This window comes from Aquila chrysaetos, chromosome Z (assembly GCF_900496995.4).
Source record: "Aquila chrysaetos chrysaetos chromosome Z, bAquChr1.4, whole genome shotgun sequence".
Lineage (NCBI taxonomy): Eukaryota > Metazoa > Chordata > Aves > Accipitriformes > Accipitridae > Aquila > Aquila chrysaetos.
In genome coordinates, this window is record NC_044030.1 from 41188445 (window position 1) to 41214109 (window position 25665).

The window sequence follows — 25665 nt, forward strand, 5'->3', positions numbered from 1 at the left end:
GTTTTTCTGTGACTAGTGTCTGGACTCCCTAACTAAAGCTTGAAAACTGTGGTGCAGCCATAAGCCTCAAAGAAAGAAAGATAAAAAGAATGTGACTTCTATGATTATATATTTTTTAACAGTTGATTTAAGGTAGTTTCACAAATTTTTGATTTTTGATCCATTATCACTTAATTTTTGGCACTGGCAAGAACCGTAATTTCTTCTCTAAACTTCTGTTGTCTAGTCCTCAGCAATACTAGTAATAAGTGTTCCCTAACTACTCACTCTAAACATCATGCTTAGTGTCTTTTCTGCTAATATCAAGCACCCGCATCTCTTCTTCACATCTTCTCAAGGTGGCTTTCAAACTGCACACTGAATGCTGACCTCCTAGCTCTGTCATGTAAGCAGTAGAAGCTATAGGTATTAAGCACATGTGAAAAGGTGCTGTATTGATAGACATGCGATTCAGAGTATGGTGTTAATCAATGCAGGCAACACTTGCAAAAGGAGAAGAAAAAAAACAGGTGAGGAAATATACTGATTTGCAGTAGCTGCCTGACCATAAGCCATTTTGTACTGCAAGTCTGTAACGAAGAAATGTTATCATGAGACTCCGCATGCCACCATCTCCCAGCATCATACATGGAATGCAAAGGTTAGGAGCAGCGGATAGTGGAGGGTTACAGATGTACTAAATTGGGTTTATTAAACTGTCACAGACTATTTATACAGGATGCTCAGGGGAAAACAAAATCTAGTATCTAATGTCACAATGGATGCACCGCTTGCACAGCAGAAATTGGCCAATTCAGATAATACTTCTATTTATCAGTCATATATCATAGCCATTTCAGCATTTCCCGGCAACATAAAGGGCTCTGTTCTCATCTCCCTTGTAAAAATTCGCCACAGAAGTAGACGCAGAAACAGCATGTGTCTTTTCTGCTCAGCCAGTAATAGATCACATATGGGAAGACAAACTGCTTTTGTTTTTGTGACTTTCATTAAAATAATGTGATGCTCAAAAAAGGCATTCCTGAAGGCCATTTGATAAACAGCAAGCATTCCAGGCTATTGCCTTGCCAGTGAGATTTAAAGTCTACCAATCTTCTTTGGGACGCTCAGTGTAATTTTTGCTTCCATCTGCATGGCTACTGGAAAGGGCATCTGTTTAACATCCCATGCAGAACATTACCTTTAAAAGAAAATGACCTGTCTACAGCTACGTTTCAGTGTCAGTACAGATACGAGGCCAGCTCCTAACGTACAATCTCAGCTACGTTGCCAGGTGGCCCAGAGTACCTTGCATGAACACATTCCCATTTTTAAAGGGATTTTTCTATTTCATAATGATGCAAGCGATACATTAACAGAGCATCTGCCTATGCTGAGGGCTGAGTTTAGGACAGTCTCACAGAGACAAATACAGCAGGAAACTCTGTCAGTAAGTCCATTAACATAGGAGGATTGGTTGAGTTTGTAATGAAGAGGCGGCACACCTGGTCTGTGAGACTTTACACACTGTCATAACAGGTAAGTTAAGAGCCTCTGGAGCAAAAACAAGGCAGCCCAACCTTTCCACACTCTTGAACTGGTTAGGAAGATTTCAGGGCTGTGGGTATAAAATGCATATGGAACAGAGGAAGGGGGCAAGGGAACTGGGAACAAAAGATTAACTAATTAGAAAAATATCAGAAGCAAAGACTCACATGTGAATATTATTTTTGGAAAAAAAGATTTTGTTAAAGAAATTTTTTTTATAAATGGAAAATGCTTCAAGTTCAAGCCATGCTTAAAAGCATAACCATATGGGACAAGAGAGCAACAGCTGCACTTGAATATTTTCTTAAGAGATGAACATTCATACTCACTCTGTGCAATATCAAAATAACATTTCTGTATATCAGCTTAGTTCACAAGTGCTTTTGAAAGGGAGTCATTGTTTGTCCTTTCCAAAGCCATTTTTAGCTGGAGCCATTATTGCTCACTCTTCCCTGGTGAGGTACAGTATGCTGGGTCCTCATAAGTGGAGTAAAATATCCCTTTTCTGGCAGTAATGAGAGCATTGGCCACTCAATATTGCCTGAAGAAGAAGAAAGTGAGGAATATGTTCTGCCCACATTATTTTAATATTTATCCATCCTTGAAATAAACATTCAAGTATAACGTTAAAAATAAAATGTTCAAGATCTTGCTCTTAAATACTTTATTTATGGCTTTGAAAATATAAGTTGGAATGTCAAACTGAAATATGTCCTGCACTTATCATCATAAATTACACAGCACCATAAATTTACTGGACATTTTACAAATACAGATATTTCCCCTGTCCCAAATTTAAATGTAAATCAGGCATGACAAACAGAAGACATAGCAGAGGACAATAGTTCAAGACAGGAATGATGAGAAAAGAGTAAACATTGTCTGAAGTGATGGGTTTAAAGGAGAGAGAGAGAAGATGAGGTAAAGGTCTTCTTTTACATGCAGGAGAGTTTTAATTTTAAACGCATCTCTGTTCCCCAAAGAAGGAAAAAATAGAGCTCTGGAGGTCGTCATTTACGTGCTTACTGATAAGTTCGCTTGCTGAGTTTTGAAGGTTTGGTTGGAACTTGTATATGTTTTGATTGTTAATAGATTATTATTCTAAGTATACTTACAGAAGGACACTGAATTTACACGTGACAGCTTTTGGCTTAGTAACAAAGTTAAAAAGCTCAGCCAGAGGTGGCAGAGGGCTTTGTTTTGCTCTGTGCTCCCAACAGGGAGAGCCTGTGCCAAGTGCAGAGAGGAGCCGCAGCCACGGTGCAGAGCTGACTGCACAGTAAGGACGGACAGAGTCAGCAGCATCGGCGCAAAATTGGCTACGCGGGAACCTAGCTGGTGGCAGCCACCCAAAGCTAACTTGTTGCCATTTCTGGCTGACAGAAGCAGGGTTGATATCACTGGACAGTATGGGGGTACTGTGGGGTGGGACCTAGCAAAGGGGTGCTGGTAGACCTCCACGGATCTGCAGAGGGCTGCCACTTCTCTTGGTCCCTCTTCTACCAAGGAGGCAAGAATGGGGTTTTAGTGCAGTGGTGGATTAAATCTGTGATGGGACTAAGTGATCTGGACCTCAGAAAGGTGGGCAATAAATAATCAGAGCTCAAGGCTCAACAAACTCTGTGTGCAGTGCTTTGAAGCGGTCACTTCCCCAAATATGAGCTAAAAGCATGGAGAGTTATCCAACCTTTCTCTGTTGGTCTTTTCTTCCCTCTGCAACAATACATGAATCTCTTTCACTTAATAAATGCTTGGGACTGGTAAAAAGCCAGAGCTATTCCTCTACACCACAGCAGGGGTGTTATAGCTAAGGTACCTCATGGGAGACACAGTCCAACTGCAGCAATTAAGCCAACAGCAGTTGCTTCGACACAGGAAACTACTGTGATTTGAGATACCCTCGGACACCTTAAACCCTTGTAAAGGACTTGTGGGAGCTCTGCAGCCATCTGGGACCTCAGCTGCTGGTAAGGTGTGATACCTCATAGCATCTAAAATGACATCTATGTTTAAGCAACTGAATTTCTCCCACGATGTCAAACAAAAGCAAAACAGGGGTAAAGCAAAAAATACTGTAATATATGGAGCTGAAATGATACTTTACTTCGGCCATTGTTTCCTGGCTACCAGGAAGCAGTGACAAAACTAGATGAATTCTCAAGCTACAAAATACCCTGTTTATCTACCGGCAGCTGAAGTTGCTGAACCTTTTGAAAGGGTCTCTTGTGCCATCATACCCACGTCGGCTTTAGATAAAACCAGCCTCATTTTGTTGGTCTTCAGCAGTAAGTAGAGTAGTTGAGTGATGAAAGGATATCAAGTTGCCAGAGGTGTACAGACCAGCCTGAGCCTTGGTGGTCTGACGTGTCTCAGAGAGGTGCTGGACAGATGTGGAGCAGGACACCCGATAAGACGCTGTGTAAGGAGCTCTGGCAATAGATACATTTTGGCAGCAGAGAAATTGCTCACCTCTGCTGACTGAGTCTGATTGCATTCCATAGGCTGTCAACGAGGCCAAAGCTCCCCCAACACTACTTGTTCTTCTTCCAAGGAGGACAGCTGTGCACTGCTGTCCATATGTAGACTGGCTTGGGTGTGCTTGTAGTACAGGGGACACTTACCCCTCTTGACAGCAAGACATAGCCATTGCTACTGCTGACTTGATTAAATGTCCTAGTCTGAAATCTGCATGTAAAGGGCTCTATTCACATCGGTGGATACATATGAACTGCAGACTGTTTACTGCTACCAAGAAAGACATGTTGGACAATTTTTTGACACGTACAGATTTCAGTGGTATCTTGTGACTGCCAGTGGGAGACCACAGCCATTTATAGCATATGCCCCTTTTAAAAATTACATTAAGTATGCAATTACCAGCGCAAACATGATCTCCAGTTGCAGATCCAGGCTACCTTCTCTTTCCTGAAGGGACACAATAAATTTACACCTGGTTCATGAAATCGTTGTTGTCCTGAGTTATTATCTTGTTTAGATAGAGAGACTATGCTTAAGGCTGTTTTAATGGTTTATCCAGGTCTCTATCTTTTCTGTTTAGTTCTAACCAAAGATTAGGACAGACACATATGATCTCTCATTACTGCCTGCTGGGAATGCAAACTAGCCAATTTGCTAGAAGTCATGGGGCCGAAGCATCATCGCCCCGCAAATATGTCTTTGCACAAAATTATGGTTTTCATTTTCTTAATTGCTGGATCCAGTTGCTGGTTTCGAAAGAGATGCACCAAGGTGCCCCTGAGCAAATCAGGGATGAACCATGCTTTACAGGAAATTCTTGTCATGGATTGTACAACAAAATTTAAAAATGTATCAGTGATAACTAAATTGCTATTCTGGTTACAATAAATCAGCTTTGCCTGTGATAGTATTGGTGTTACCTACAACAAGTCTAATACTGGTTGTACCTAGGAACAAGCAGATCAGAAAAGGCCACTGCCCTCTGCTGAGGTGGAGTGATGAAGCAGATGTCCAATAAGGCAGCAGTGCCACAGAAACTGCCTAGAACTCAGCACTTCTTCAGTTTCCCAAACTGAAGAGAAGAAGGAAATTCATATGAAAACTGCTAAATCCTGGTCTATAAACTTGAATACATGGGCTTAGCACAACAGTGCTGGATGGGGCTATCAGGACAGCTCTTGACCTCCTACAGATGGTAGCAAAGGAACTGCTTCCATTAGGCCACAGCCGTAACATGATAGGTGCTGATGTCCCCACTTAGACGAGTTAAAAACATCCAGTTTGTCAGTATGAGAAAGCTTTGTGGGAATGGGTTGGCTTCCACAAATTCATCTGGAAGTGGTTGGAATATGTAACTTACATTTCTCCATTTTGATTAAGCTTTAGTTGCTCAGATGGTAACAAATACCAAGTTTATATAACACTGCAATATATAGAGAGACAATGTTAAATAGCTACACATTATGGACATTATCTATCACATAGGCTAATTTAATTTAATTTCCAAACTTCTGTAGAACTAAAACACTAATACCAAAACAAATTTTTTTTCAGTGCTACCACAGTAATCAAACCCTGTCAGACTTTTGTTTGATGGGAGCATGTTAGCATTTTGTTCTGTTTTGGAATAAGCTTTGTTTCAAACCATTGGAATTTCCTTTAGAACAGAAGTCCCAATTCCCAACCATTTTTGTTCCCATTGTTCCTGCATCCCAGATCCCAGCACCCAAGGGCTAAACTTCTTTTTCAGTGCATGTCCCCGTTCCACCTCCCCATGCCCACAAGTCCTGCTGTGTAGTCTCACAGGCTTTCTTTTTGAGAAACAGACTCTGCAGACAGCACAGGCACACAGCCCACTCTTTGGAGAGCAATTGTATTGTGTTAGATTCCTGTGCCTAGGGCTCTTTGTAGCATAATCTCTCACAGCACTAACGTTAACCATCTGGTACTGTTTACCCCAAGGAGAGGCCCTGTGGACTACATTACCCAGAATCCTTGTCAGGGGAGTTGATGAGTAGCTAATAAGTGAAGCATAAATCATGCTGAGTCACTGTGTTCCTCAAAGTCATGCTCTTTTTCTTGCATAAAGGCTACTGGTCAGATGTACAGAATGGATGAGGGTGACAGCAGGTAAAAATGTAAACCAGAAACAGGTTGCACTTAGACTGATCTCAATAACAAGTGAAAAATTCAGACCCAGTCTTTCTGTTCAGATCCATGTCCCCAACCATAATGTGAAAAACTTACTTTTGCTGTGTCCTGATAGAAATATCCAAAAAGTCACAATTAGTGTAAAATTCTAGTAAAAAAGACCAAATTCTATAAACAAAACACCCAATGAAATTAACCAAAATTAATCCCACTAGGATAGTGGGAGGCAGTGGTTAAACACCGATGAATCTCCAGATGCTGTAGCAAGACACCCATAATGATTTCATCACAGGCACAGCTGGAGATATGCCAAACTTCCTCACTGCAACTGCAGCAGGTGACGGGGAATCTCTGGTTCTTCCCTAAGTAGCCACACCACTGACAACTTGGCATTTGCACCCTCTGCTACCAGCTCTTTCAGATCGGAGCACTGCTGCTTTCAATGTTGACAGCAGGCATCCAGTTTCAGAGATGGATCACTATACTTTAAAAAAGCTTCCTTAAAGTTTATGATGGTGGAGATGTCACATAACATTTGGCTTTTGATGTGATGCAGTGTAAATGCTGTAATCATATTTACAAGACATGATTGATAACATGCTGCACATGAACTCCTTCCTTTAAACTTTCCCATAAAACACATTCATTTGCCATTTCCCAATCTCAACTACCAAAAGATCCAAGTGAAAAAAGAAAAATTAAATAGGTCCAAGCAGGGCAAATAGGTCCTGAACAACTGTTCGGGAGCAGGAGATGAAAGCTCAGCTCCAAACTTGAGTTTGCTGAATTATTATGCTCTTCCTTTAAAAGTCTGTGCAAATTGGGGGTTTGGGGTTTTTTGCTTGTTTCACTGAATGAGCTAGACTCACACCACATGTAAGATTAACATGAGATCCCAATGAATGCTAAGTCCCACTGCAAAACTCTCCACTTGATCACCGGTACAATTAATCCTTTTTTTCAGCAGTGTTATCTCACTGATACAGAAAGTTACTCCTGACATCCACTGCTGTACAGGGATCTATGTGAGATGGTGTGCAGGAAGCTATGGACTTCTTGAGCTGCTCTGCTGCCTGATAATACTCTCCCCTTAGCTGCAAACTACAGTATATCACCCTAAGTGACTGCTAGGTTAACATACCCAGCTCTGCCAGCAGGGGATCAGGGAGCACTCTGTTACCAGTTTGTCTCCGGTGATAATCTCTGACACGGGGCAATTGAAAACGGTGGCAGGGAGTAGCCCTGTTAGATACTAAAGACTTCCACTGCAGCCTTAGGCACTGCGGCCTGCATCTGGGGAGGGAACATTTTACAACTGAGTCAATCAGTTGTGGTCACTTACCTTGCCTGAAACTCTCCTTCAACACCCATACAGGCAAAGTTTGACTCCTGTAGAAGACCATGAATGTAATCAGCTCACACAATAGGAAAGGCATTAAATTCTTGTAACTAGACTATGATGGAACAATTAAACCAACAGTAAAAATGCAAGTTTGTCATAGTGAAGGAAGAACATAGTAAATAACCCCAACTGCAATGGAAGATCTTAAAATACATTTGTGTTGCACTAGACTTTCATATGATTCTGAGATTAAGGATACCAAGTAGCATGTGTTAAAAATCTCCAGTTGCAAACAAATCAAATCCAATTTTTGTGTCATACAGAAATGTATTCTTTTGCTATAGCACGTTTGAATCTACAGCCAAGAATGTCTAAAATATGCCACAAACATTTGGGCAAATAGGAGATGAGGTTAAAGTTGAAGCAAAATCATCCTCCCAGAAGTCTGGCATGTGGTAAAGTCGTGCTGGAATCATTTAAGTTTCTCTCATGTAGTAGTGGAGACACTTCGAATGGCAGAAGGACATCCAGTCCTGCAGATGTTCAGATAACAAATGTTTTCAAGGCACTTTGAAGATGAAGCACATAAATAACAGGTTTCATTATTAGATATTAGGAAGAGTAATAAAAATAAATACCGTTCATACTAAAGAACATCTGAAGGCTCTTTTATGAGACACAACATAGGGGTCTTTCCAAACTAGTGATTTATTTTTTCACATTACTTCTTTTCATTAGCAGAGTTCAGAAATTAATTTGAAAATTTCTGTTTCATTCAATCCAGCAGTGTCAAATATTTTTGCCAAAGAAAGACACAACTACTAAGACAGCGTAAAGAAGCTTGTAAAAAGCTACTAGACAGAGAAGTTCACTCAACCACTAGCAGCACTGATTGGATCCAGAGCCACAATAAAAATAGATAGACATTATATGCTCTTACCTTAAACCATCTCAAATACCACACAAAGGAAGGGGGGACAAAGGAGCAAAAGAGCGTACTGTAGAAAAACAAAATGAAAGCCATACACCTAACATCTCAATTTTGAACAGTTGTGTAAAAACATCTGGAAGTTGCAAATCCTGAAGAACCCAGCAGTCCCCTGGTCTCCTGTTTCACCCAAGGACACCATATTTGGTCTCTATGAACTACAGAACAGGAACAAAAAGAAGCATAGCATGTCAAATCTAGAGATTTGTTGGCTTCATTACAAAATAATCAATTTTCTGTGTGATGAATGAGAAATGTCCTACAGATTTGGGCTGTGAGAGCAGTGTACTACAAAATTCCTTTGTTATATGGATAGGCATTGGAAGGGGATCTTACAGCCTGAAGCTTACATCCGTAAGCGTGATCTTTCAGCCATGTCCCTACAGTTTTGTAAACTTATACTGTATCTAGTCAACCTTTTGCTTTTCCAGTGATGATTATATGTAATGACAATTTTGATGAATATATCTTCAAGAAGGGAAACACCAGTAAGATCACAGAAGTGCCTTTGAAGTAAGGAATATACTGAATGATAGCCATTAAAAATTTATGAGGTTTCCTTTACTAGTAGAAGAGAAAGCTCTGTGGTATTTGATAGACCTAAAGTGAGACATACTGCCAGTTTAAGTACCACTTACAAGAAAAGATGAGAAAGCAACTCATACTGTATTAGGAAAAGAATGTACAACCTTGTGCATAGTATGAGGCAATTTTTGTGAATGTTAATATTATCAGGGAAATCCTTTCATTCAAATAACAGACAGGACATCCTCACAAAGAAGGACAGGGCAGGGAGTAGCGAGGTAGGAACAAAGCAGATGCTAAATAATTGTCAACCGGATAAGTAAATGACCACTTACAGAACTGAGAACCAAAGTAGGTAAGACAGGGCAATCCTACAGAATGCAAAGCTTTTGATTTTCCTTGTGATTCTGGAGGGAGGGAGAGTGGGTGTGTCTGTGAACAATTGTGTGTCTTATTTCTCTGATTCAGAGAGATTACATGATGTAGAAAACCCACAAGCAGCTTTCTAGTGAAAGAGAAGCCTAGGAATATAAGGAATATTTTAGGAACCTCCAATTAGGGTTAGGACTATAAAGGTCCTGAAAAGCAAAGCTATTAGGGACAGCAGTATTTTGCATGTGTTGGTGCACACATGTAGAACTAAAAATACACAATGAAGTTGCAGATTCAATTCTTTAAAATTAAGAACACCAGAACTTCCCCCGCCCATAAAATCTTCCTTGAGTTCACTTGCGTGTGTGCCTCAGGGTATGGTGAGGGCTTACAGACTGGGCTGCTAGTTATCAGCGTGTCCCATCCCCAATGTTCTGCATGTGCCTTCTGCATAATTCAGACACAACTTTGAAGACTGAAGTGTTACGTTGCTTGCAGGTCTCTCTGTTTTCCTTCTTGTTATAATACTTGAGTGTTTCACAGACTGCATTTATAACAAGCCTATGAAATGAGGAACTAGAATAAAAGATGGGAATTGAAGCACAAACAGATTAATGTCCAAGGGGCCCACCTCTTTTGGGTGCCTAAATTAAGGCTCTTAGGATTTTTTTTTTTTTTTCCAGACTTTTTGGCACTAGCAGGCACTTTTCGTTTTCCAGACACCACTTCCATTGACTTCCATGGCTCTTGTGAGTGCTCTGCAGTTCTGCAAGTGAGACCCCTGCAAACAGTGAGCAATTACCTGCTAAATTCTCGGTGATATGCTGCACATTAAATGTATTAGAGAGAGAATTCAGTTGTCAGTGGCAGCATTTCACCAGTGAGCTCTGCTTCATTCAGTATATACCTTCCAGTTTCCTCAACAATGAAGGCTAAAAAGAAAAAGATAACAAAGTCTTTCATTAAAGGGTCCTGTCCGTTGTGCTACCGCATTCAGTGTGCTGAATAGGCCCACTCAGATCGTTGCCATAAAGAGTGTCCCACGAAAACTGAAAGTAGCAGTTTTCTCCTATTATTCCAATGAGTTTCTTCCCTTTCTTAAAGAATTTCTAAAATCTCCCTGAGGAAAAAGAGTCCAGTCATGAAAGATGAACTCCATATTGGAGTTCCCATTGGAAATCCTATTCAGCAATTTCAAACCTAAGCAAGGTAGTGGGATGGAGTCTGGAAAATATGGATCCCTGTATTCTTGTTTCCAGGGAAAAAAACATAAAATTAACTGGTTTATGGAAATCAGTTTTCTTGGTTTTGCCATTGTATGAGTAAGAATGGATGATGGAATCGCTCCCCTCAAATCTTGTGTTCTTGATACAGCAAAATAATATGGAAAAAATTGCTGGCTTTTGGATACTAAGATTTGCTAATTATAATGAACATCTGAAGGCTATTTATTCATATGTTGCTCTGGCCAGTCTTGAAAGTATAAAGCACAGTGAAAGCTGTTTAAAGTTCCTGTACTGTAAGTACGCTTAATGCACTAATAGCAAATGAAATTCAATGGTTGTGAAAGAAGCTAATGGTCCCTTCTGGCTTTAAACTCTATGAATCTATAAAAAAGATATTAAAAAGTTACAGAAGCATTACTATCAATAAAATAAAATAAAATTTCCCCCTTAGTTGTATATGAGTACCTGGTTACCTCTTTCAAAAACTTTTGATTCAGCATCTTCCTAAGACCCTGATGTTGCTTGGAGCATAAAAGACCCACGATTCACAGGAACAATCATCTGAAAAAACAAGTGAGCTACTCCAGCTTGTTTTCAACTAAAGAAGGCTACAAACAGTTGTTTCTGTATATGAGTCAAAGTTTTTGCCATAACACACTACAGTTTAGCCAATGTGGGGTCATATTAAATCTTGCCCCATCACACCAGACTATGCCATAAAATGACTGTCTCCAGGTCCTTATCACTATTACTGCCTCCTGCTTCCACTGGCAAGCGACCAACACTTGCAACTTGATTGATAGCTTGAAATGAATATCGTAAGAGCTGGTGCCATAAACGACCACGTTTCTCTGTCATTCTCATAAGACCTTTACATGTAGTCCTAGAGCAAGATTTAGAAATTGGCTATTTGCAATAGGAGAAAATAATTTCCTACCCAGCAGCCCTTAGTAGCTGCTAAGTTCCTCTGTTAACACAAGCACAGTGACATTCGCTGATGTGGAAGACTGAAATGCAAGGACAGGAAAGACCTTCCAGCACATGGTATGCCTCTAGTCCATGTGGGAAAACCTACTTGGACTTTGTGAAGTTTTGATCCAACACTGACACACCTGAAACTGGAGCTCCATTTTTATTTGGGTAGGAATTATTTTCTTTTGCTCTTTCTTTCTAAGCCCTTGGGCACTCTGGGCCATATTCACTGACACTGCATGCCTGTTATAGCCTCCAAATTCAAGAGCATAATGAGTGATTCAAACCAAAGCTTGAGTGGGGGAAGGCAGTGAGATTCAGCACCTAATTTAGGCGTCACAGAAAGCTGTCTGGATATTCTGTACTTCAGTAGATCAGATGAATATCCTTTTGCCGCTCTCTGCCAAAGAACGCAGCACTGTACTTCACGAGTTTTAGCCTCAGCTTTTTACAACTACATGTGAACCTTACTGTAATAACACCCAAGAGAAAGAGATGGATTTCCCCTGTTTAAATTGCTCATAGCATCAAGATTTTTTAAATAGTCATCCCTCTAGGTTGTGACAGTCTAGCTGTGAAGTTAGAGGAAGCATGGAGGATATACCAAGCTCTGTTTTAACTCCTGTTTAATAACATGGTGATTATTGTTGCATCACGTAGCAGTTGCAGAATTGCTACAAGATTTTCAGCCAGTTCTGTGCTGTCACCTGCAACCTGATGAATCCAAAATACCCTGGCATTGTCTTCCTGAAAGGCTCACATTGACCTGCATGTTTTTTGAATTTGTTCCAATTTCCAGCAGTTTCTTCAAGGTTTGTTTGAACAAATAAGCATTTGCATTTGAGGCTGTTTCCCACAACAAAAGGACTCAGTCTCTGAATGTGGTCTTTGTGCTTTCTCTTTGACCCCAGTTATCTGTTGCACAGACGACATGCCACTGTTGCAGTTCCCTGGCATCTGCAGTTACTGTCACCACTAATCCAGTAATTTCTAGTGCACATTTTAGGGGCATGCCAGCCAATGACTGCTTTTTGATTGCCTGCTTTTGCACACTACACAGTAACCAAGCCTGCAAAACAACATTGAAACTCTGCAGCTCTACACAGCTCCATTAATTTTCTTAATTGAATCAAGCAGTCAGAATTTCCTTTGTTTCACTTGTTCTCCATTTGGAGACATATTTTTTTTACTAATAATACATATGAACTACATAGATTCACCATGATCTTTGATAAATGTACTTAGTAAATACACAGCCTCATGAAGATTAGCTTTTTACGGGCTATCTTGTCTGGCTTCTCAAGTGGGACACAGCAAGCATCAGCAGCCATTTAGATAATTTTAGAAAAGTTGTCACCAAATGTTTGTATGTCACTACACTATGCTTCAGTCTTTTGACCTGACAGCTTCCTGTATGTGCTGAAGAGTATATGCAAATTTTGATAAATAACTGAATTTGTGGTACTTTGATGACATATCTACAGAACAACAGCACAGAGAAGGAATGAGAGGAAATTTTTGCACAGGAGACAGGCATGCTGGAGTGGTGTGGGATCGTTTGTTTTTCCACACAAGACTGGAAGCCTAGCCCTCCTGAAGTCAAAACAGGTTTTGCTGTAGATTACAGCTACAGATCTTGATTATTACAGCAGTTTGCTTCCTTCAGTGAATAAGGCTCAACAGAAGCAAATCCCATGACAGATGCGTATCCTACCACAGAGGCCTTACTTGACATTTTGCTGCACCCAGTAATATTTGCCATACCTGTTTAAATAGTACAAAGGACTTTGTGGGAGAAACTGGTCAACAAATATGTCAACTTAAATGTTAAAATAGCATTTGACATCAGGATGATCTCTAGACGAGGCTCTTCCCTACACTGAAAGCTCCTGATAGTCACCTGAAGGAGAAAAGGAGAAGCTAATATAAGCATATTCTACAATTATCATATCATTAGGCACAGAGGAATTAAAAATTAGTTTGGGTTGGGTTCCAGCAAGCTGACCTCACTCCAAGTAGAAAACTGCCAATAGGGTGGTAATGGAGATATCCTGAGGAGACATTTCAACTGGGAGAGAACTGGCCATCAGGAATGGAGGCAAAGGGCCAGCATGAAGCTGAGGACCTGGGGGACATATGCTGTTGATGTTGGATAAAGGATATAGATGACTTTGGAACAATAACTCAGGCCTTCACATAGATGTACCAAGATGCCTGCCGTGCTCTGAAGTTACAGAAAGGTACACTTTAAGCATTAAGAATATATTAATATTGAACAAAGCCACAATATTTCCTGAACACAGTTACTGCTTACAGACCATTATCTATCCTCTGCAGAAAATTGTCAACCTTTCTGTTCAGTGTTTTTCTCAGATTTAATACATGTATCCTGAAAAAAAAAACCCCAACCCCACAGGGTCTGGGAATGAAGTAGAGAATACAGCAAACCCTTGCAGTGAGTAGAGAAGCAGAAAGCAGAAAAAGCCAAGGAAGATGTGCTGTCTTTCGGGGGTTTCAATACCATGATTTCTTTTTTTTTTTTTTTTGGCATGAGGTAGTTATGCTTTTCAGTGAACATGAGAAGATTCAGGAGAAGAATTCTCAGCATTTAGGAGCCTTTAAATTATGGATAAATGTTACACATAGAATTCTGTATTCTCTTTTCCGCATTTCTCTCTCTCACTCACCCCTCTGGCACTTCTTCCTCAGAGCTTCTCACTTCAGTGGTTGAGAGGCATTTATTGCCAGGATCTTCTACCCCTATTTATTTGAGCAGAAGAAACATACCTTACCTCTATTGCCCAGAGAGAGGGAAAATCATGGAAGTGAAAAAAAGTGTTTCCAAAGAACTACAAAACCTCACTACTTAAAGGCCTTGCAAAATAGAAAAGAACTACCTGGCAAGAAAATCGAAGAGCAGGCAGTAATGCTTAAAATCCCCAGGTTACTGCTTCAGCCTGTGTATAAATTATCCCTCTAGAGGCCAGCAGAGTATCAAAAAACAGTTACCATGAACTAGACCATAAAACCACTGTAGACCCAACTCTTACCCAAATTATTAACACTTCAAACTCCTTCCAGCTGTCCAGAGGCTGCCTTTTGCATTGAGGCTGAACTGTCCTGCAATTATAGTAGGAACATAGGAAGTATGCCATAGTATTACCTTTATCATGGATCTAAATTCCTTACATGGGGTCATGGATGTTAGTAGAGAGTGCTCACCAAAACAGATACATTCCCTTCATTCATACAGGGAAGATCTGCTCATTTAAACAGTGTGTTTGACATTAGTGCCTACTTAGGAGAAACAGCGTGTATTGTGGTCAGAGTCAGGAATGGGACTCTGCCATATGCTGGCATGGATTTGCTGTCTCTGAACTTTGTGTCTTACCATCTGTAAAATAGACACTGTAATACTTACAATGCACAGCTGACCTGGCAGAAACACCTCCTGCCCCATAGAAGTGATGGAAACATTAATTACTGTAATCAGTTACATGGAAAAGCTTCAATAAAAAGTGCAATGGGAATGCAAAGCAATGAGACATTTGGCAAATGAAACAGGTATACGCATGCCTTAGTATTTTTCTTCTAACGAGTGCACTAATCTAATGCTTTCACTTTGGGCAGGTCTTACTCTTAAGGCTTGTTCCTGCAGCCCTCACACAGCCACATTCCCACAGAAGTTTGCTTGAGGAAGGCCTTGAGATTCAGCTTTGTGTGTTTTGTCCTGGTGCCAGGAAATATTATCCTTTTAATTAGCAGGTCCATTTCTTTGATAAATGTTTAAGTGGCTTCACTGCAATTTCATCTCTTCAGTTGTCATCCAGCACCTGGGAGGTAAGAAAAAAGGAAGCAAGCACTGAATTTTTCCATCAGTTCTACAGAGGCATATTTCTGAGACACTGTACTTGTGTGGGTGGGCGGATGGATGGATAGACAGATGGAAAAGGGAGTTTCCTTTATGGGATTCCAATAATTGGTATGTGGTTTACATTCCATTCATCTGAAAGACTCTTATTTTAATCAGAAACAGGCCTGGGCTACTAAACTACCTCTAGTGTTCAAAACATGCCCCTGCTTTCAGCTGGTGACTTTTCTCACATGCATCTTTTCTTTGACACCCACAGCCCCAAAGAGTAATGTGGTCATTTACCACCAAGAACTCAGCGTCAGGTCCTATAATAGGAGTTGGTTCAGAGCACTCTTCCAGGCAGAGGTTTTCTGATTGCTAGCTTCACAAGCAGAAGCACTTTAGAGTGTGGTATTTGAAGTTGGCATTGATTTCTCGAAGAGTGTTCTGGTTTTGGTGTCTTTTCCTAGGCTCATCCAACTCTGCAAAAGCCTTGTCTGGACAGTGTCGTGGAGGTCTGGCAGCACAGCTTGGTCTTAGTAGCAAGACGCTAGTACAGACAACTGCTGAGAAAAGCCCCATATTCAGCAGCTGGACTTGCTGCTGTGCATTAAGCACAAATGAATGAGGGGCTAACACCTTGTCCGGAACTAGTCAGACTAAATAAATACCACCACAAGACAAATTTCAGCTTTGGAGCTGGTGAAAATGTAGAGAACTTCAACATCAATTGCTGCCATCCAGGAGCAGGGGAAACATACAATGACTTTTATAGTACGTTGTTATGCTGTTATTCAGAACTCTCTCTGGACCATTTGTGATATGCCTGTAGTACACCCTAAAAATTGCTTCAAATCCTACCCTTCCCCATCAACTAAGTTGTTCCGCTGTCCAGAGCTGTTTAGCCTTAACTTTTAATTATGCATGCCCCAACACATTTATCTGTTCTGGGCCTATGTTGACTAACCTGTCTGGATTGTAACTGCACACACTTTGGAGATTTCCGTACCATCCATCCTTGACCACACAAAGTGCTTCATGTCACAACCCCCTCCAGTGCTCACCCTTCAGCAGGTCTGTCAACCAGCCCAGCAGGAGATCTGCTGCACGATGCTACACAATCTAAGAAAGGAAGAACAGTTTCGCAGCTCAGGTCTATGGCAGCCTGAGTCCATCAGAGGCTTTTTGCATGCAGCGTTTAACTGCCTTGTGCCTCAGTTTCCCCATGGGGAGAGGGTAACTAGGACAGATGCAGATCCAACTTCAAAGGGAAGGCTAAACTTGCCCCCTCCTTCCCACATGGAAGATGTGGTGGGGGAGGTCTGTGGCACTGGGCTGTGGACACAGACAAGAACTGCACAGCGTCACCAGTTCTTTCTGGCTCCATGCATCCTGCAAAGACAACATGCAACATGGCTTTGGCAATTCATCAGTCTTTGGCCTGCACTAGGCAAGTAAGAATTGCTAATGTCATGAAGGAAGCAAACCCATCAAATGCCTCTTCCTTCTCCCTTCTGATTCAACAGCCTCTTGGCAACATTCATTTTTCCTCTGTTTGTTCAGAACGTGAGACCCTTGGGACCTAATTTAACATTGGCACTGGCAGGTGAGAAGTATCTGAAGTTGTGTTTTGGGTTGCAGAGAACTTGGCAAAATCTTCCATCTACAACCTGATGATTTCCTCTTTCGTGCCACAATGAAGCAGGAACGTCGCTCCTCAGGCAAATACCTTTAGCCCTGCACTCTGCTAGACCTCTGAGAGGTGTGGGTCCGTCCTGTGTTACCCAGGGCAAGAGCATTGCTGCATACCTGTCACAGGATGCCTTAACCAAACTATGTTGCCGTGCTTTGCTCTGCCTGAGCTTTCACAGATCCCGATCTCTCAGGCTCCAAGATTTCTGTCTAGGATTCGCTTTGAAAGAGATTCTTCCATCTTGATTTAGCTCAGAGCAGTAATAGTTAGTCCTGCAAATACATGGGTTGGACAATTGGGGTGTTGGCTACATTGTTAATTTGGTGTAAATCTATCAAGATCAGTGATATTCTGATCACTGAACACTGGATTGAAAACCTAACTTGGAGTATTCAACCCTGTTCTGGCCAAATCATTTCCAATTAGGTGAAGAGTAACATTTTGTAAGGCTCCCTGGTACTGTCCTCTCATTTGGGTTTCACCCACAGTTGCTGGTTTGGTTCATTAGCATCCTGACTGCATTCTGGGATTTTTTTTTGGGGGGGAGGGTGTTGTTTTTTGGAGTTTTTTTGTTTGTTTTTGGTTTGTTTTTTTTTTTTTCCCTGCTGTGAAATAAACCTTAATTTATTTTGGATGCTAAGATTTAGCACAGAGCTAGCATTTGCTACAATAATGCTTTGCTGCTGAATGCCCATGATTTTCCAGGGTAGAACCATTTACTTATGGTGGACACCAACACAGCTTGATATAAGGAGTCTTTGGATTCATCTTTTTGGGGGTGACGATAATGAGTTTGTACCACGTTTGATTAAAGGAAGGTGAAATGCTGAATAAACTATGACCAGCACACCACACAGGACTCCTAGAAGCACAGTCAGTTCCTTTAATCATTCACCGGTGTTCTCTCTGGACTGATCAGACAGCACCTTCACACACCAAGAGCTATAATCCAGCCTTTAATGTTAATTAAGGTGTGATTGCTTAAACTTGTGTTTTTTTCCCCTTCTCTTCCTTTGGCTGGCCACAACTGTTCCAGTGTTGCTGAAGGTTATTCTGTTTAAGTATTAAAAAATGCTTAGCTAAATAGGTTAGCTTATTTGCTTTTGCTGATAGTAGCAGTCCACCCACAGAGCCCTTTCAAATCTCTTCAGTGTTTTGGAAACTGGATAAGGGACTTATTCAGTGACGTGCAAGTTTTGCCTGAGCCAGGAATGAAGCGTGCATTTCATGAAATGAGAAATAACCTCAGACCACACACAGAGTGTAATTTCTAAACTCTGTCTCGGGCTCTCTTCCACTTGTCCCTGTGCACACATACACACACTTCTGCTAAAAAACAAGATGATGACTGACATCCCTAAATCCTTCAAGCATTCTTCTACAGCTAAGAGCAGAAGGAGGTTTTCAGAGCTTAGGTGGCTCATTATTAGCAACAAGCTGATGAAAAAATGGATTTCTACAGTATGTGCATACCATGTTAAAGAGAAATAGCAAAAAGCCTATGCCATCTAAACACAGCTTTCGAGACGAGAAACTGCTGATGCAAACATATTAAAGCTATTTTTATTGCACAGGGAGATGAGGAAAAGCCCTCCCCACAATTTTCCTAAAGAATAATGTTGATTCTGTGATTCCTTGTTTAGTTAAGCTAAAATCACCGAGTGTTTCAAATATTATTTTCCATTATAATCCAGAGAAGTAAAACAGACAGATAAGTCTATTGCATATAAAAAACTCACATCCTTTCCTCACCCAAGCGTAGGAACTATGTTGTATGGCTTTGAGAAAAAACTACACACAGAATAGGCAAAGGGCAAACTTTTCCACAGCTATTACTCCATTGCTTCAGTATCACCTCCAGAGCTTAATTCTCCACAGCCTTACAGCGAGAGAGTGCACTTAAACACTGAGACATTGGCTAAGCTCCTGCTCTGGTCTCCTTAAATATTTCCTTTATGCTGGTCTAAAAGAAGTAGCTTCATTGTGTTCAACAGGTAAGGAGCTCTCCTGTGTTAAATTGTAGCACCTCTGCTGAACTGCCCCTGCAGAGCTTAAAATGAACAAAGGTGCTTACAGACTCGCTTCAGTACCTCAGTCATTGCTTTGTACCTGATCAGTAATACCATCATACAGCTGAGCCATTGATATCCACTCTATCATCCTGGATACTCTATATCTGCTTATGCATACAAATGTACATGTATCATACACAGTGCTGTTACTTCCACCAATAGTTAAGCTTGCTTAACACTTTCCATTATAGGACCCTGCTTTCAGTTGTTTATAACTTTGCCAAACTCTAAGTGCTCAAGCTGAAATTTTCCATGCTGAGTGCCTGCATCAGGCTGAATTTTTCTGGTAAGTTTCAACTAAATAGTACAGCTGTTCTGAATATGAGGTTAAAGGGGAGCAATCTCCCTTTTCCCCATGTTTTTCTTACAGCCATTTCACTGAGATCTTTTGCCTGCATGCTTTGGGAGAGATAATGGGTGTGGGAAAAGGGGTTACCTTACTGTAAGGGATCAGACTGTCAGGTTCATGCCCAGCAATAGCCTTCTGAAAACCTGCCAAACTTTGGCCAAGTTACAAAGTTCTAAAAACTGTGTTTTATACATGCTCCATGTAAGTCTGCTGGAGAGTAGCACCATTATTTTCTGAACACTCCACTGAAACAGAAGATAACCTTGACCTCACACACCTCCTCCGTGTCCATCACCAGACTGTGTGTGCATCCTTCCCACAGATGAACTGAGCATCATCCCAGCTACAAAAGGATCTATAGGGCAGTTTGGGACTTCTCATGCAATTTCTGGTCCTGGCCCCCAGGAGCTGCTGTGGCACTAGAACTGAGAGCTGAGAAATTCTGCCTGTTGTACCATCAATACCCGTTGATGGTGCCCATGCAGTACACTTGAGGAAGCTTGTTAGCTTGGAAACAAGCCAAAGAGCTTGGAGTAACAAGAAAGAAATGGAAAAGCAGAGCAGACTCCAAGAGACAGATGCAACATAGCCAGGGCATAATGATCCATTGTGTTAAATACACAGACAGACTGTAGAATAGAACGAAGAATTCACAAATGCCAGCACTCTTGTTTTCAACCAGTTTCTGTGACATCCACTAGCAGCTACATCCTTTCTTCCCCTGACTGGCTGGTCCACAGAAGAGATTGTAACCTACTGCTTCCTGCTACTAGCCACGCCAATCGGTCAAGTTATGGAAATTGTAATTCTAAGTGTTGATGATGATCCATGTGGGAATCAATCACTGCTGAGTAACAGAATTCTTTTTTCTTTTTGGTTTTATCTGAAAGTTTTTAAAAAGCACACTGTCAAAACTGCACTGGAAATAATAAGTTATTAAACCACCCAAAAGTTAGGAAATGCCAGCATTACAAATGCTCAGGCAAACTGGTGTAAATGCATTATGGCATAGTCTTCAACTGTATGCTCACCGATACTAACTTTTTCCCAAGGACATCATGCTTCTTCTCTGCAAAGTACCTCACAATTCTGGAAAGATCCCTTTATTTCTTTCCCTTTCAGATTTGCAGTTTTTCACTATGACAGTCCCAGCACAAAGCCAAGAATGAAGAAATTCCAGGTTGCAACCCAGATCAGTTGCAGCCTCTGCAGCTGTGAAGAGGCCACAGCTGCACAGTGGCTACCATCTCAACTCATCCAAACCAAGCTACTGGGTAGCTATAATCTTTTCTAGTTAATTCCCAGTTCCCTGCCTGAACAAAAACAAAAGGTAAAGCCAGACACATCACAGACTTCATCTGTTACCCTGTAATCCAGCAAAGCTAAAAATGGAAGTTCTCTGCTACCAGGAGGAACAGACTCACTGCAGTTTCCCAGCGGTTCTGAACACTCACTTCTCGCCTCTGAAGGAATGAAACAACGAAAGATAACCAGTGACATGCTTAAACTATAGTAACTCAATTACAGAGGGTTTTATTGCTTGCTCTGAGTCTTAAACACAAAGTCTTCCATTAAGATGACTCTCGGGATTTCCATGGTGAGGAAAGTAAAATAAAAATGTCTCGTTCTATTTTTTTAAAGTCCCTTAAACTTTCTAAAATTATTTTCTTACCGTGATTTTTTTTTCCAGTCACATCATCCTCAAGACTACCAGGAGACAGCTGTCTCTTCTCATGGTAGAGGCTAAGACTTCGTGTATGAGATGAAAAACTGTAACCACACTGAACCTACCACCATGGTCTAAATACGTAACCATGCAGAGAAAACACTGCAGCATTAGAAAAAGGCCTAAGCCTTTACCTTTCTTTAGGTAAGGGTGGCAGAACAGTTTGACATTCTGGACATCATGGTTGCCAGGTGCAAACAGGTTCCATGTCTTCTGCTTTTTCAGTCACTAGCTAGGATATTCCTCCTTTTACTGGTATTCACGAATGTTACTATGCAGAGAGCCTGAACCAAAGGGTAAAGGAAAGGATTAAAAACCCCCAACTTTAAACAGCTTGCGTCATTATTACTGAGGATTTTAACCTTTGCACTACATAAGCAATAGCAAGTCCAACCTTCCCCTTTAAGTGCCTTCCTACTGCTTCTATCTCTTTCAATGAAGTGGAATCTATGAAGAGAATCCCTTCATACATATCCAGAAATGTTTCAAGAGAAATACCACAGTCTAGGCCAAGCGCATTTTCCTATTTAAATTCTTCTTCCTTGTTCATGTGTGCAGCTTACAAAGAATCAGAGAGATGAATGCCACTGAATTGAGGTATTTCCCATGGATGCAAAAGTATGATTTTTCAGTGTTTTCTTAGCAGCCTAAGGTTTCTAAGTTTGAAGCAAAGAGCCATCAGATGGTAAATTGCCCAATTACAAAAGTCTGATAGAACCACAAAATTCTAAACGACAAAATTATTCTACATTCCCAAGGTTCAAACAACAGTATGTCAACTATGTAGGTAAAATGCCTATTATTTGTTTTGCCACAGGCTTAAAATATCTATTTCATACAATCAGAATGTCCTTCCATGTAAGTTAGAAGCTGATTATATTGTATAGATAATCTACAATATAATTGTAATTTATGCTATACATATATATGTTTTATATAACAGTATGTAATACATAAAGTATATATATCATACACATAAGTATATATATCAGTGTATATATATAATATATTATCTACCTCTAATGATAAGGGCATGTAGTAATGTAAAGTAATAATGTCCATTACAGGGAACTTAGGTTCCGGTTTTCTCAAGTACTGCAAAGAGTGACATATCAGAGACAGAACAGAACCTTAACATTTGATTAAAGAGAAAATACTCCTCAATATTCCCTCCAAGTATAAGACTCTTAAATTAGAAGTAGTGTATTGTAATACAGCAATGTATATAACCACAACTACAAAACAGTGGGGGGCAGAGAGAGAGGCAAGAGGAGCCTGAATTACTCTAGCTATGCTAGTACAGTATCTGCACGTAGAAGGACTAAGCCAGGTTCACATCCGAGTCTACTGCAGAGGTGATGAGACCAAAGCACAAAAGAGAAGTTTTAAGAAAACAGCTTTCTCAGAGGTACTTATATTACATTCCCAATTAGACCACGGTATGAATTTGTTTTCTCTGCCATTGAATTATAAACCAGAACAACTAGAAACTGTGCTGGAACTTCCACCACAGCCTGAATCACAGAGAGGCCAGTGCTGCCGATGGTTGTGAGCATTTACCTCAAACAATATAAACAGACATCTGGTATTTGTTTTTAAAGTAATTGGCATAGAATGATTTTCAGGGTGATACAGGAGATCATGTTTACTTGAGCGTCCACTTGATGGAAACAACTTAATATCAAACCACAGGGGAAGAAAATCCCTTTAGTATAAACATTTCTGTTGAAGTAAAACACAGACTCATTCTGAGTTGAGCCAGTATTTGTTTAGCATCTGAGCTATCCCCACGGCTTTGCCATTGTCTTTAATGGGTGCAGCATTAGGGATTGCGAATGTTGATATCAAATATACAACCAATGTTCAGCCATTGGAACATGCTACAATAGACTAGTGCAAATTCTAATGTAATATGCTGTGTGTGTGCATTTTCAGAAAACAATGCTTTAGCACAGGAGGCCCGCTCATGCTCCAGTTTGTGTTAAATTATGTGAGCAATCTCAATTCAGTCACACTGCATGTAAATACATAGACACAAGGTCAGGTTCTGACCGCTCGATTCCGTCCTCTCAGCTCAAGCAAACTCAAAGAACAATTGAGATAATCTGTCCTCAAGTATCATGCATATACAACATACCTACATTCAATTATGTCCTTCATTTTAGAGCACAATCCTCCCTTGGTCTTTGAAAAAGGAAATTCAGCTTTTTGGATGCCAGCTAAGCAAAGGTTAGGATGCCAGGCAAACAACTCTGAAGCCCTCCAATCATCTTGTTTAGATGTACTTTCCTCCTCTTTCAGAGTTACCTGGCAGAGTCACATAAGAGACAGGCTCATTTAGCATCACAAGGATCCTCCTATGATCCACATGTGATCTACAGGAAAAGAGGCATACCTCTTAAATGCTCTGAATCACTGCCTACCTCTCTCATCTGCACATCTAGATGTCCAGTTCGGACAGCAAAAATTGAATTTCCTGAGTTACCTTAAGCCAGTTATCTACTTTTCAGGTGCCTTAATCAGGAATGTAGATGCTGGCATGAAGTCTACTTAGAGGGTCATTACTCTTTTTCTATAGGATGCACCAAGTCAAGATGTACTCAATCGGGGAATGCGCAAATGCAAGGAGAGAGAGTTTTCATAACCTCATTTGTTGCATAAGCTGGAAGGTATGCAGTGAATAAAATACGCAGGGCACTGCAGGAATGGAAAAATATGTAGCAGCAAAGCCAGTTAAATGCTTCTGTGGAAGAACAGAATCCTCCTTCTGCTGTTAAGATTCCTAAGCAAGTAACTTAAACCATCGTTTTCATGCATAGTGAATGTATTATCATCTTTGAATTATCCAGTGATACTTTGATTATGCTGCTTACCAATTTCCCTTCCCTCCTATTAATGCTGCTTTCACTCACTGTGCTGAAGCCATGGCACCGGCATCAGTCTGCCTTTCAGTGCTTGAAGTCACGACCTGCTAAAGCTGAGCAAATACATCCTTTCAAACTGCCTTAACATGTTCATGAAATGTTTGTATGCACACCCTGGCTTTCTCAAACATACTCATTATCTGAAATTATTCATTCTTCCTCCCCCAGACCAAATATGAAATCTGTGTACCACATGGCTACTCCCAAATGTAGTTATAAGCACAGCTCCAGTTTGCAAAACATACTTAAGAGCCGAACTATACTGCAAATCAGGCCCAGGACACACACGGTGTTTTTAACTAAGTCTAGTGACAGTTTTGTAAACAAGTTGCTGACAGAGCTGCATTTGTTAGCATAGGCAGGGTCAGATTTCTTGCTATATCACTGGCAACCTTTTTTTTTTTTTTTCCAGTCAAAGAATTTCCATTGAAGGCAATGGGAACTATTGGTACCCCATTAGGTCACGGACCCAGAGCCAGACCCATAGGAACCCCACTGAGTAAAAGAACAAGGAAACTGCAATAAGGAACAGGAAAAACCTAGCAAGCCATTTTCAGCTGAAAGCGATGACAAAAAAAGACACCCTTCTCTCCCTGGCTGATTTATACTGAGATCAGGTGATAACTACTATGAAGCTATTTCCTTATGCTAGGAGGCTGTTACAGTTTTCCTATAGCCTTTGCCTCCCTGCAACCATGCACGAACTTGCACGCGGAATCTGTATGAACTCCATTCTACCATAATCCTAAACACAGCATCCCCCAAAGCCTCCTTCATTTTTAAAGCCAAACAAAATGATAATCACAGCTTTCCAAGAAGACAAAACTGATATCTGCTTTCAGTATTTGAAGGATATGCCTTCAAATATAGGTCAAATTCTTCATTTTTTAATTTGTTCAGATTCTTTAAGTCATACAGACATCTTCTTCTTGACAAAAATACTTTATACACAAATCCCCAGGGTGCTAAATTGCAGTATTTATGGCTTAGGTGATATTCCCTAGTAAAATATGTTAAATTTGCACAGGAAGCTACGGAGTGACATAAATCTTACTTCAAGACATCTTCCTGTAGCTCAGTTCAATTGCAGATAACAAATGTATTTCCACAAATATATCATCGGTACTTGGCATACAGGTGAATAAAACATGCACTTTTATGGAGGTCTTGATTTATGCGTATCATCACCTTACAGATGAGAAACATAATTTTCTGATTACTTCAGGAAAATGATGACGGCTTTGTATTTGGGAATCAGCCCTACAGTTAAGCCTTCTACCCATACAGTTCCACTGCTCTGAGGTTCTTCTAAAAGAAATAAGATGAGAAATCTTACCTAAGTCAATCAGATTTTGCCCTCCCCAGTATCTACTGATTCAGACCATGACTGACAAACTAGTGGCGGTCAGATGAAGCCTCTATCTAGTACCCCAATACAACCTGAAATAAACAAGGTTATTTAGCCCC

At 40.6% G+C, this 25665-nt stretch overlaps 1 protein-coding gene across 2 annotated transcripts in view; it reads right to left on the reverse strand.

The window, feature by feature from the left end:
* Nucleotides 1-8188: 8188 nt before the first annotated feature.
* The window catches only part of ERCC6L2 (ERCC excision repair 6 like 2), an 84522-nt gene continuing 67045 nt past the window's right edge, over nucleotides 8189-25665 (reverse strand). Inside the window, exons 18-19 of one of the 2 annotated variants that reach the window (XR_003921809.2) lie at nucleotides 15219-15414; nucleotides 8189-11170 (exon numbers count right to left, since the gene is read on the reverse strand). Coding sequence is in view for 1 of the 2 variants with exons in the window: in XM_030003696.2 (XP_029859556.1) it covers nucleotides 15397-15414 (18 nt within the window). In the remaining variant the exon portion in view is untranslated. Of the gene's footprint in view, nucleotides 11171-15074; nucleotides 15415-25665 lie in introns of those variants that run through there. The other variant, XM_030003696.2, reaches the window with a different exon arrangement.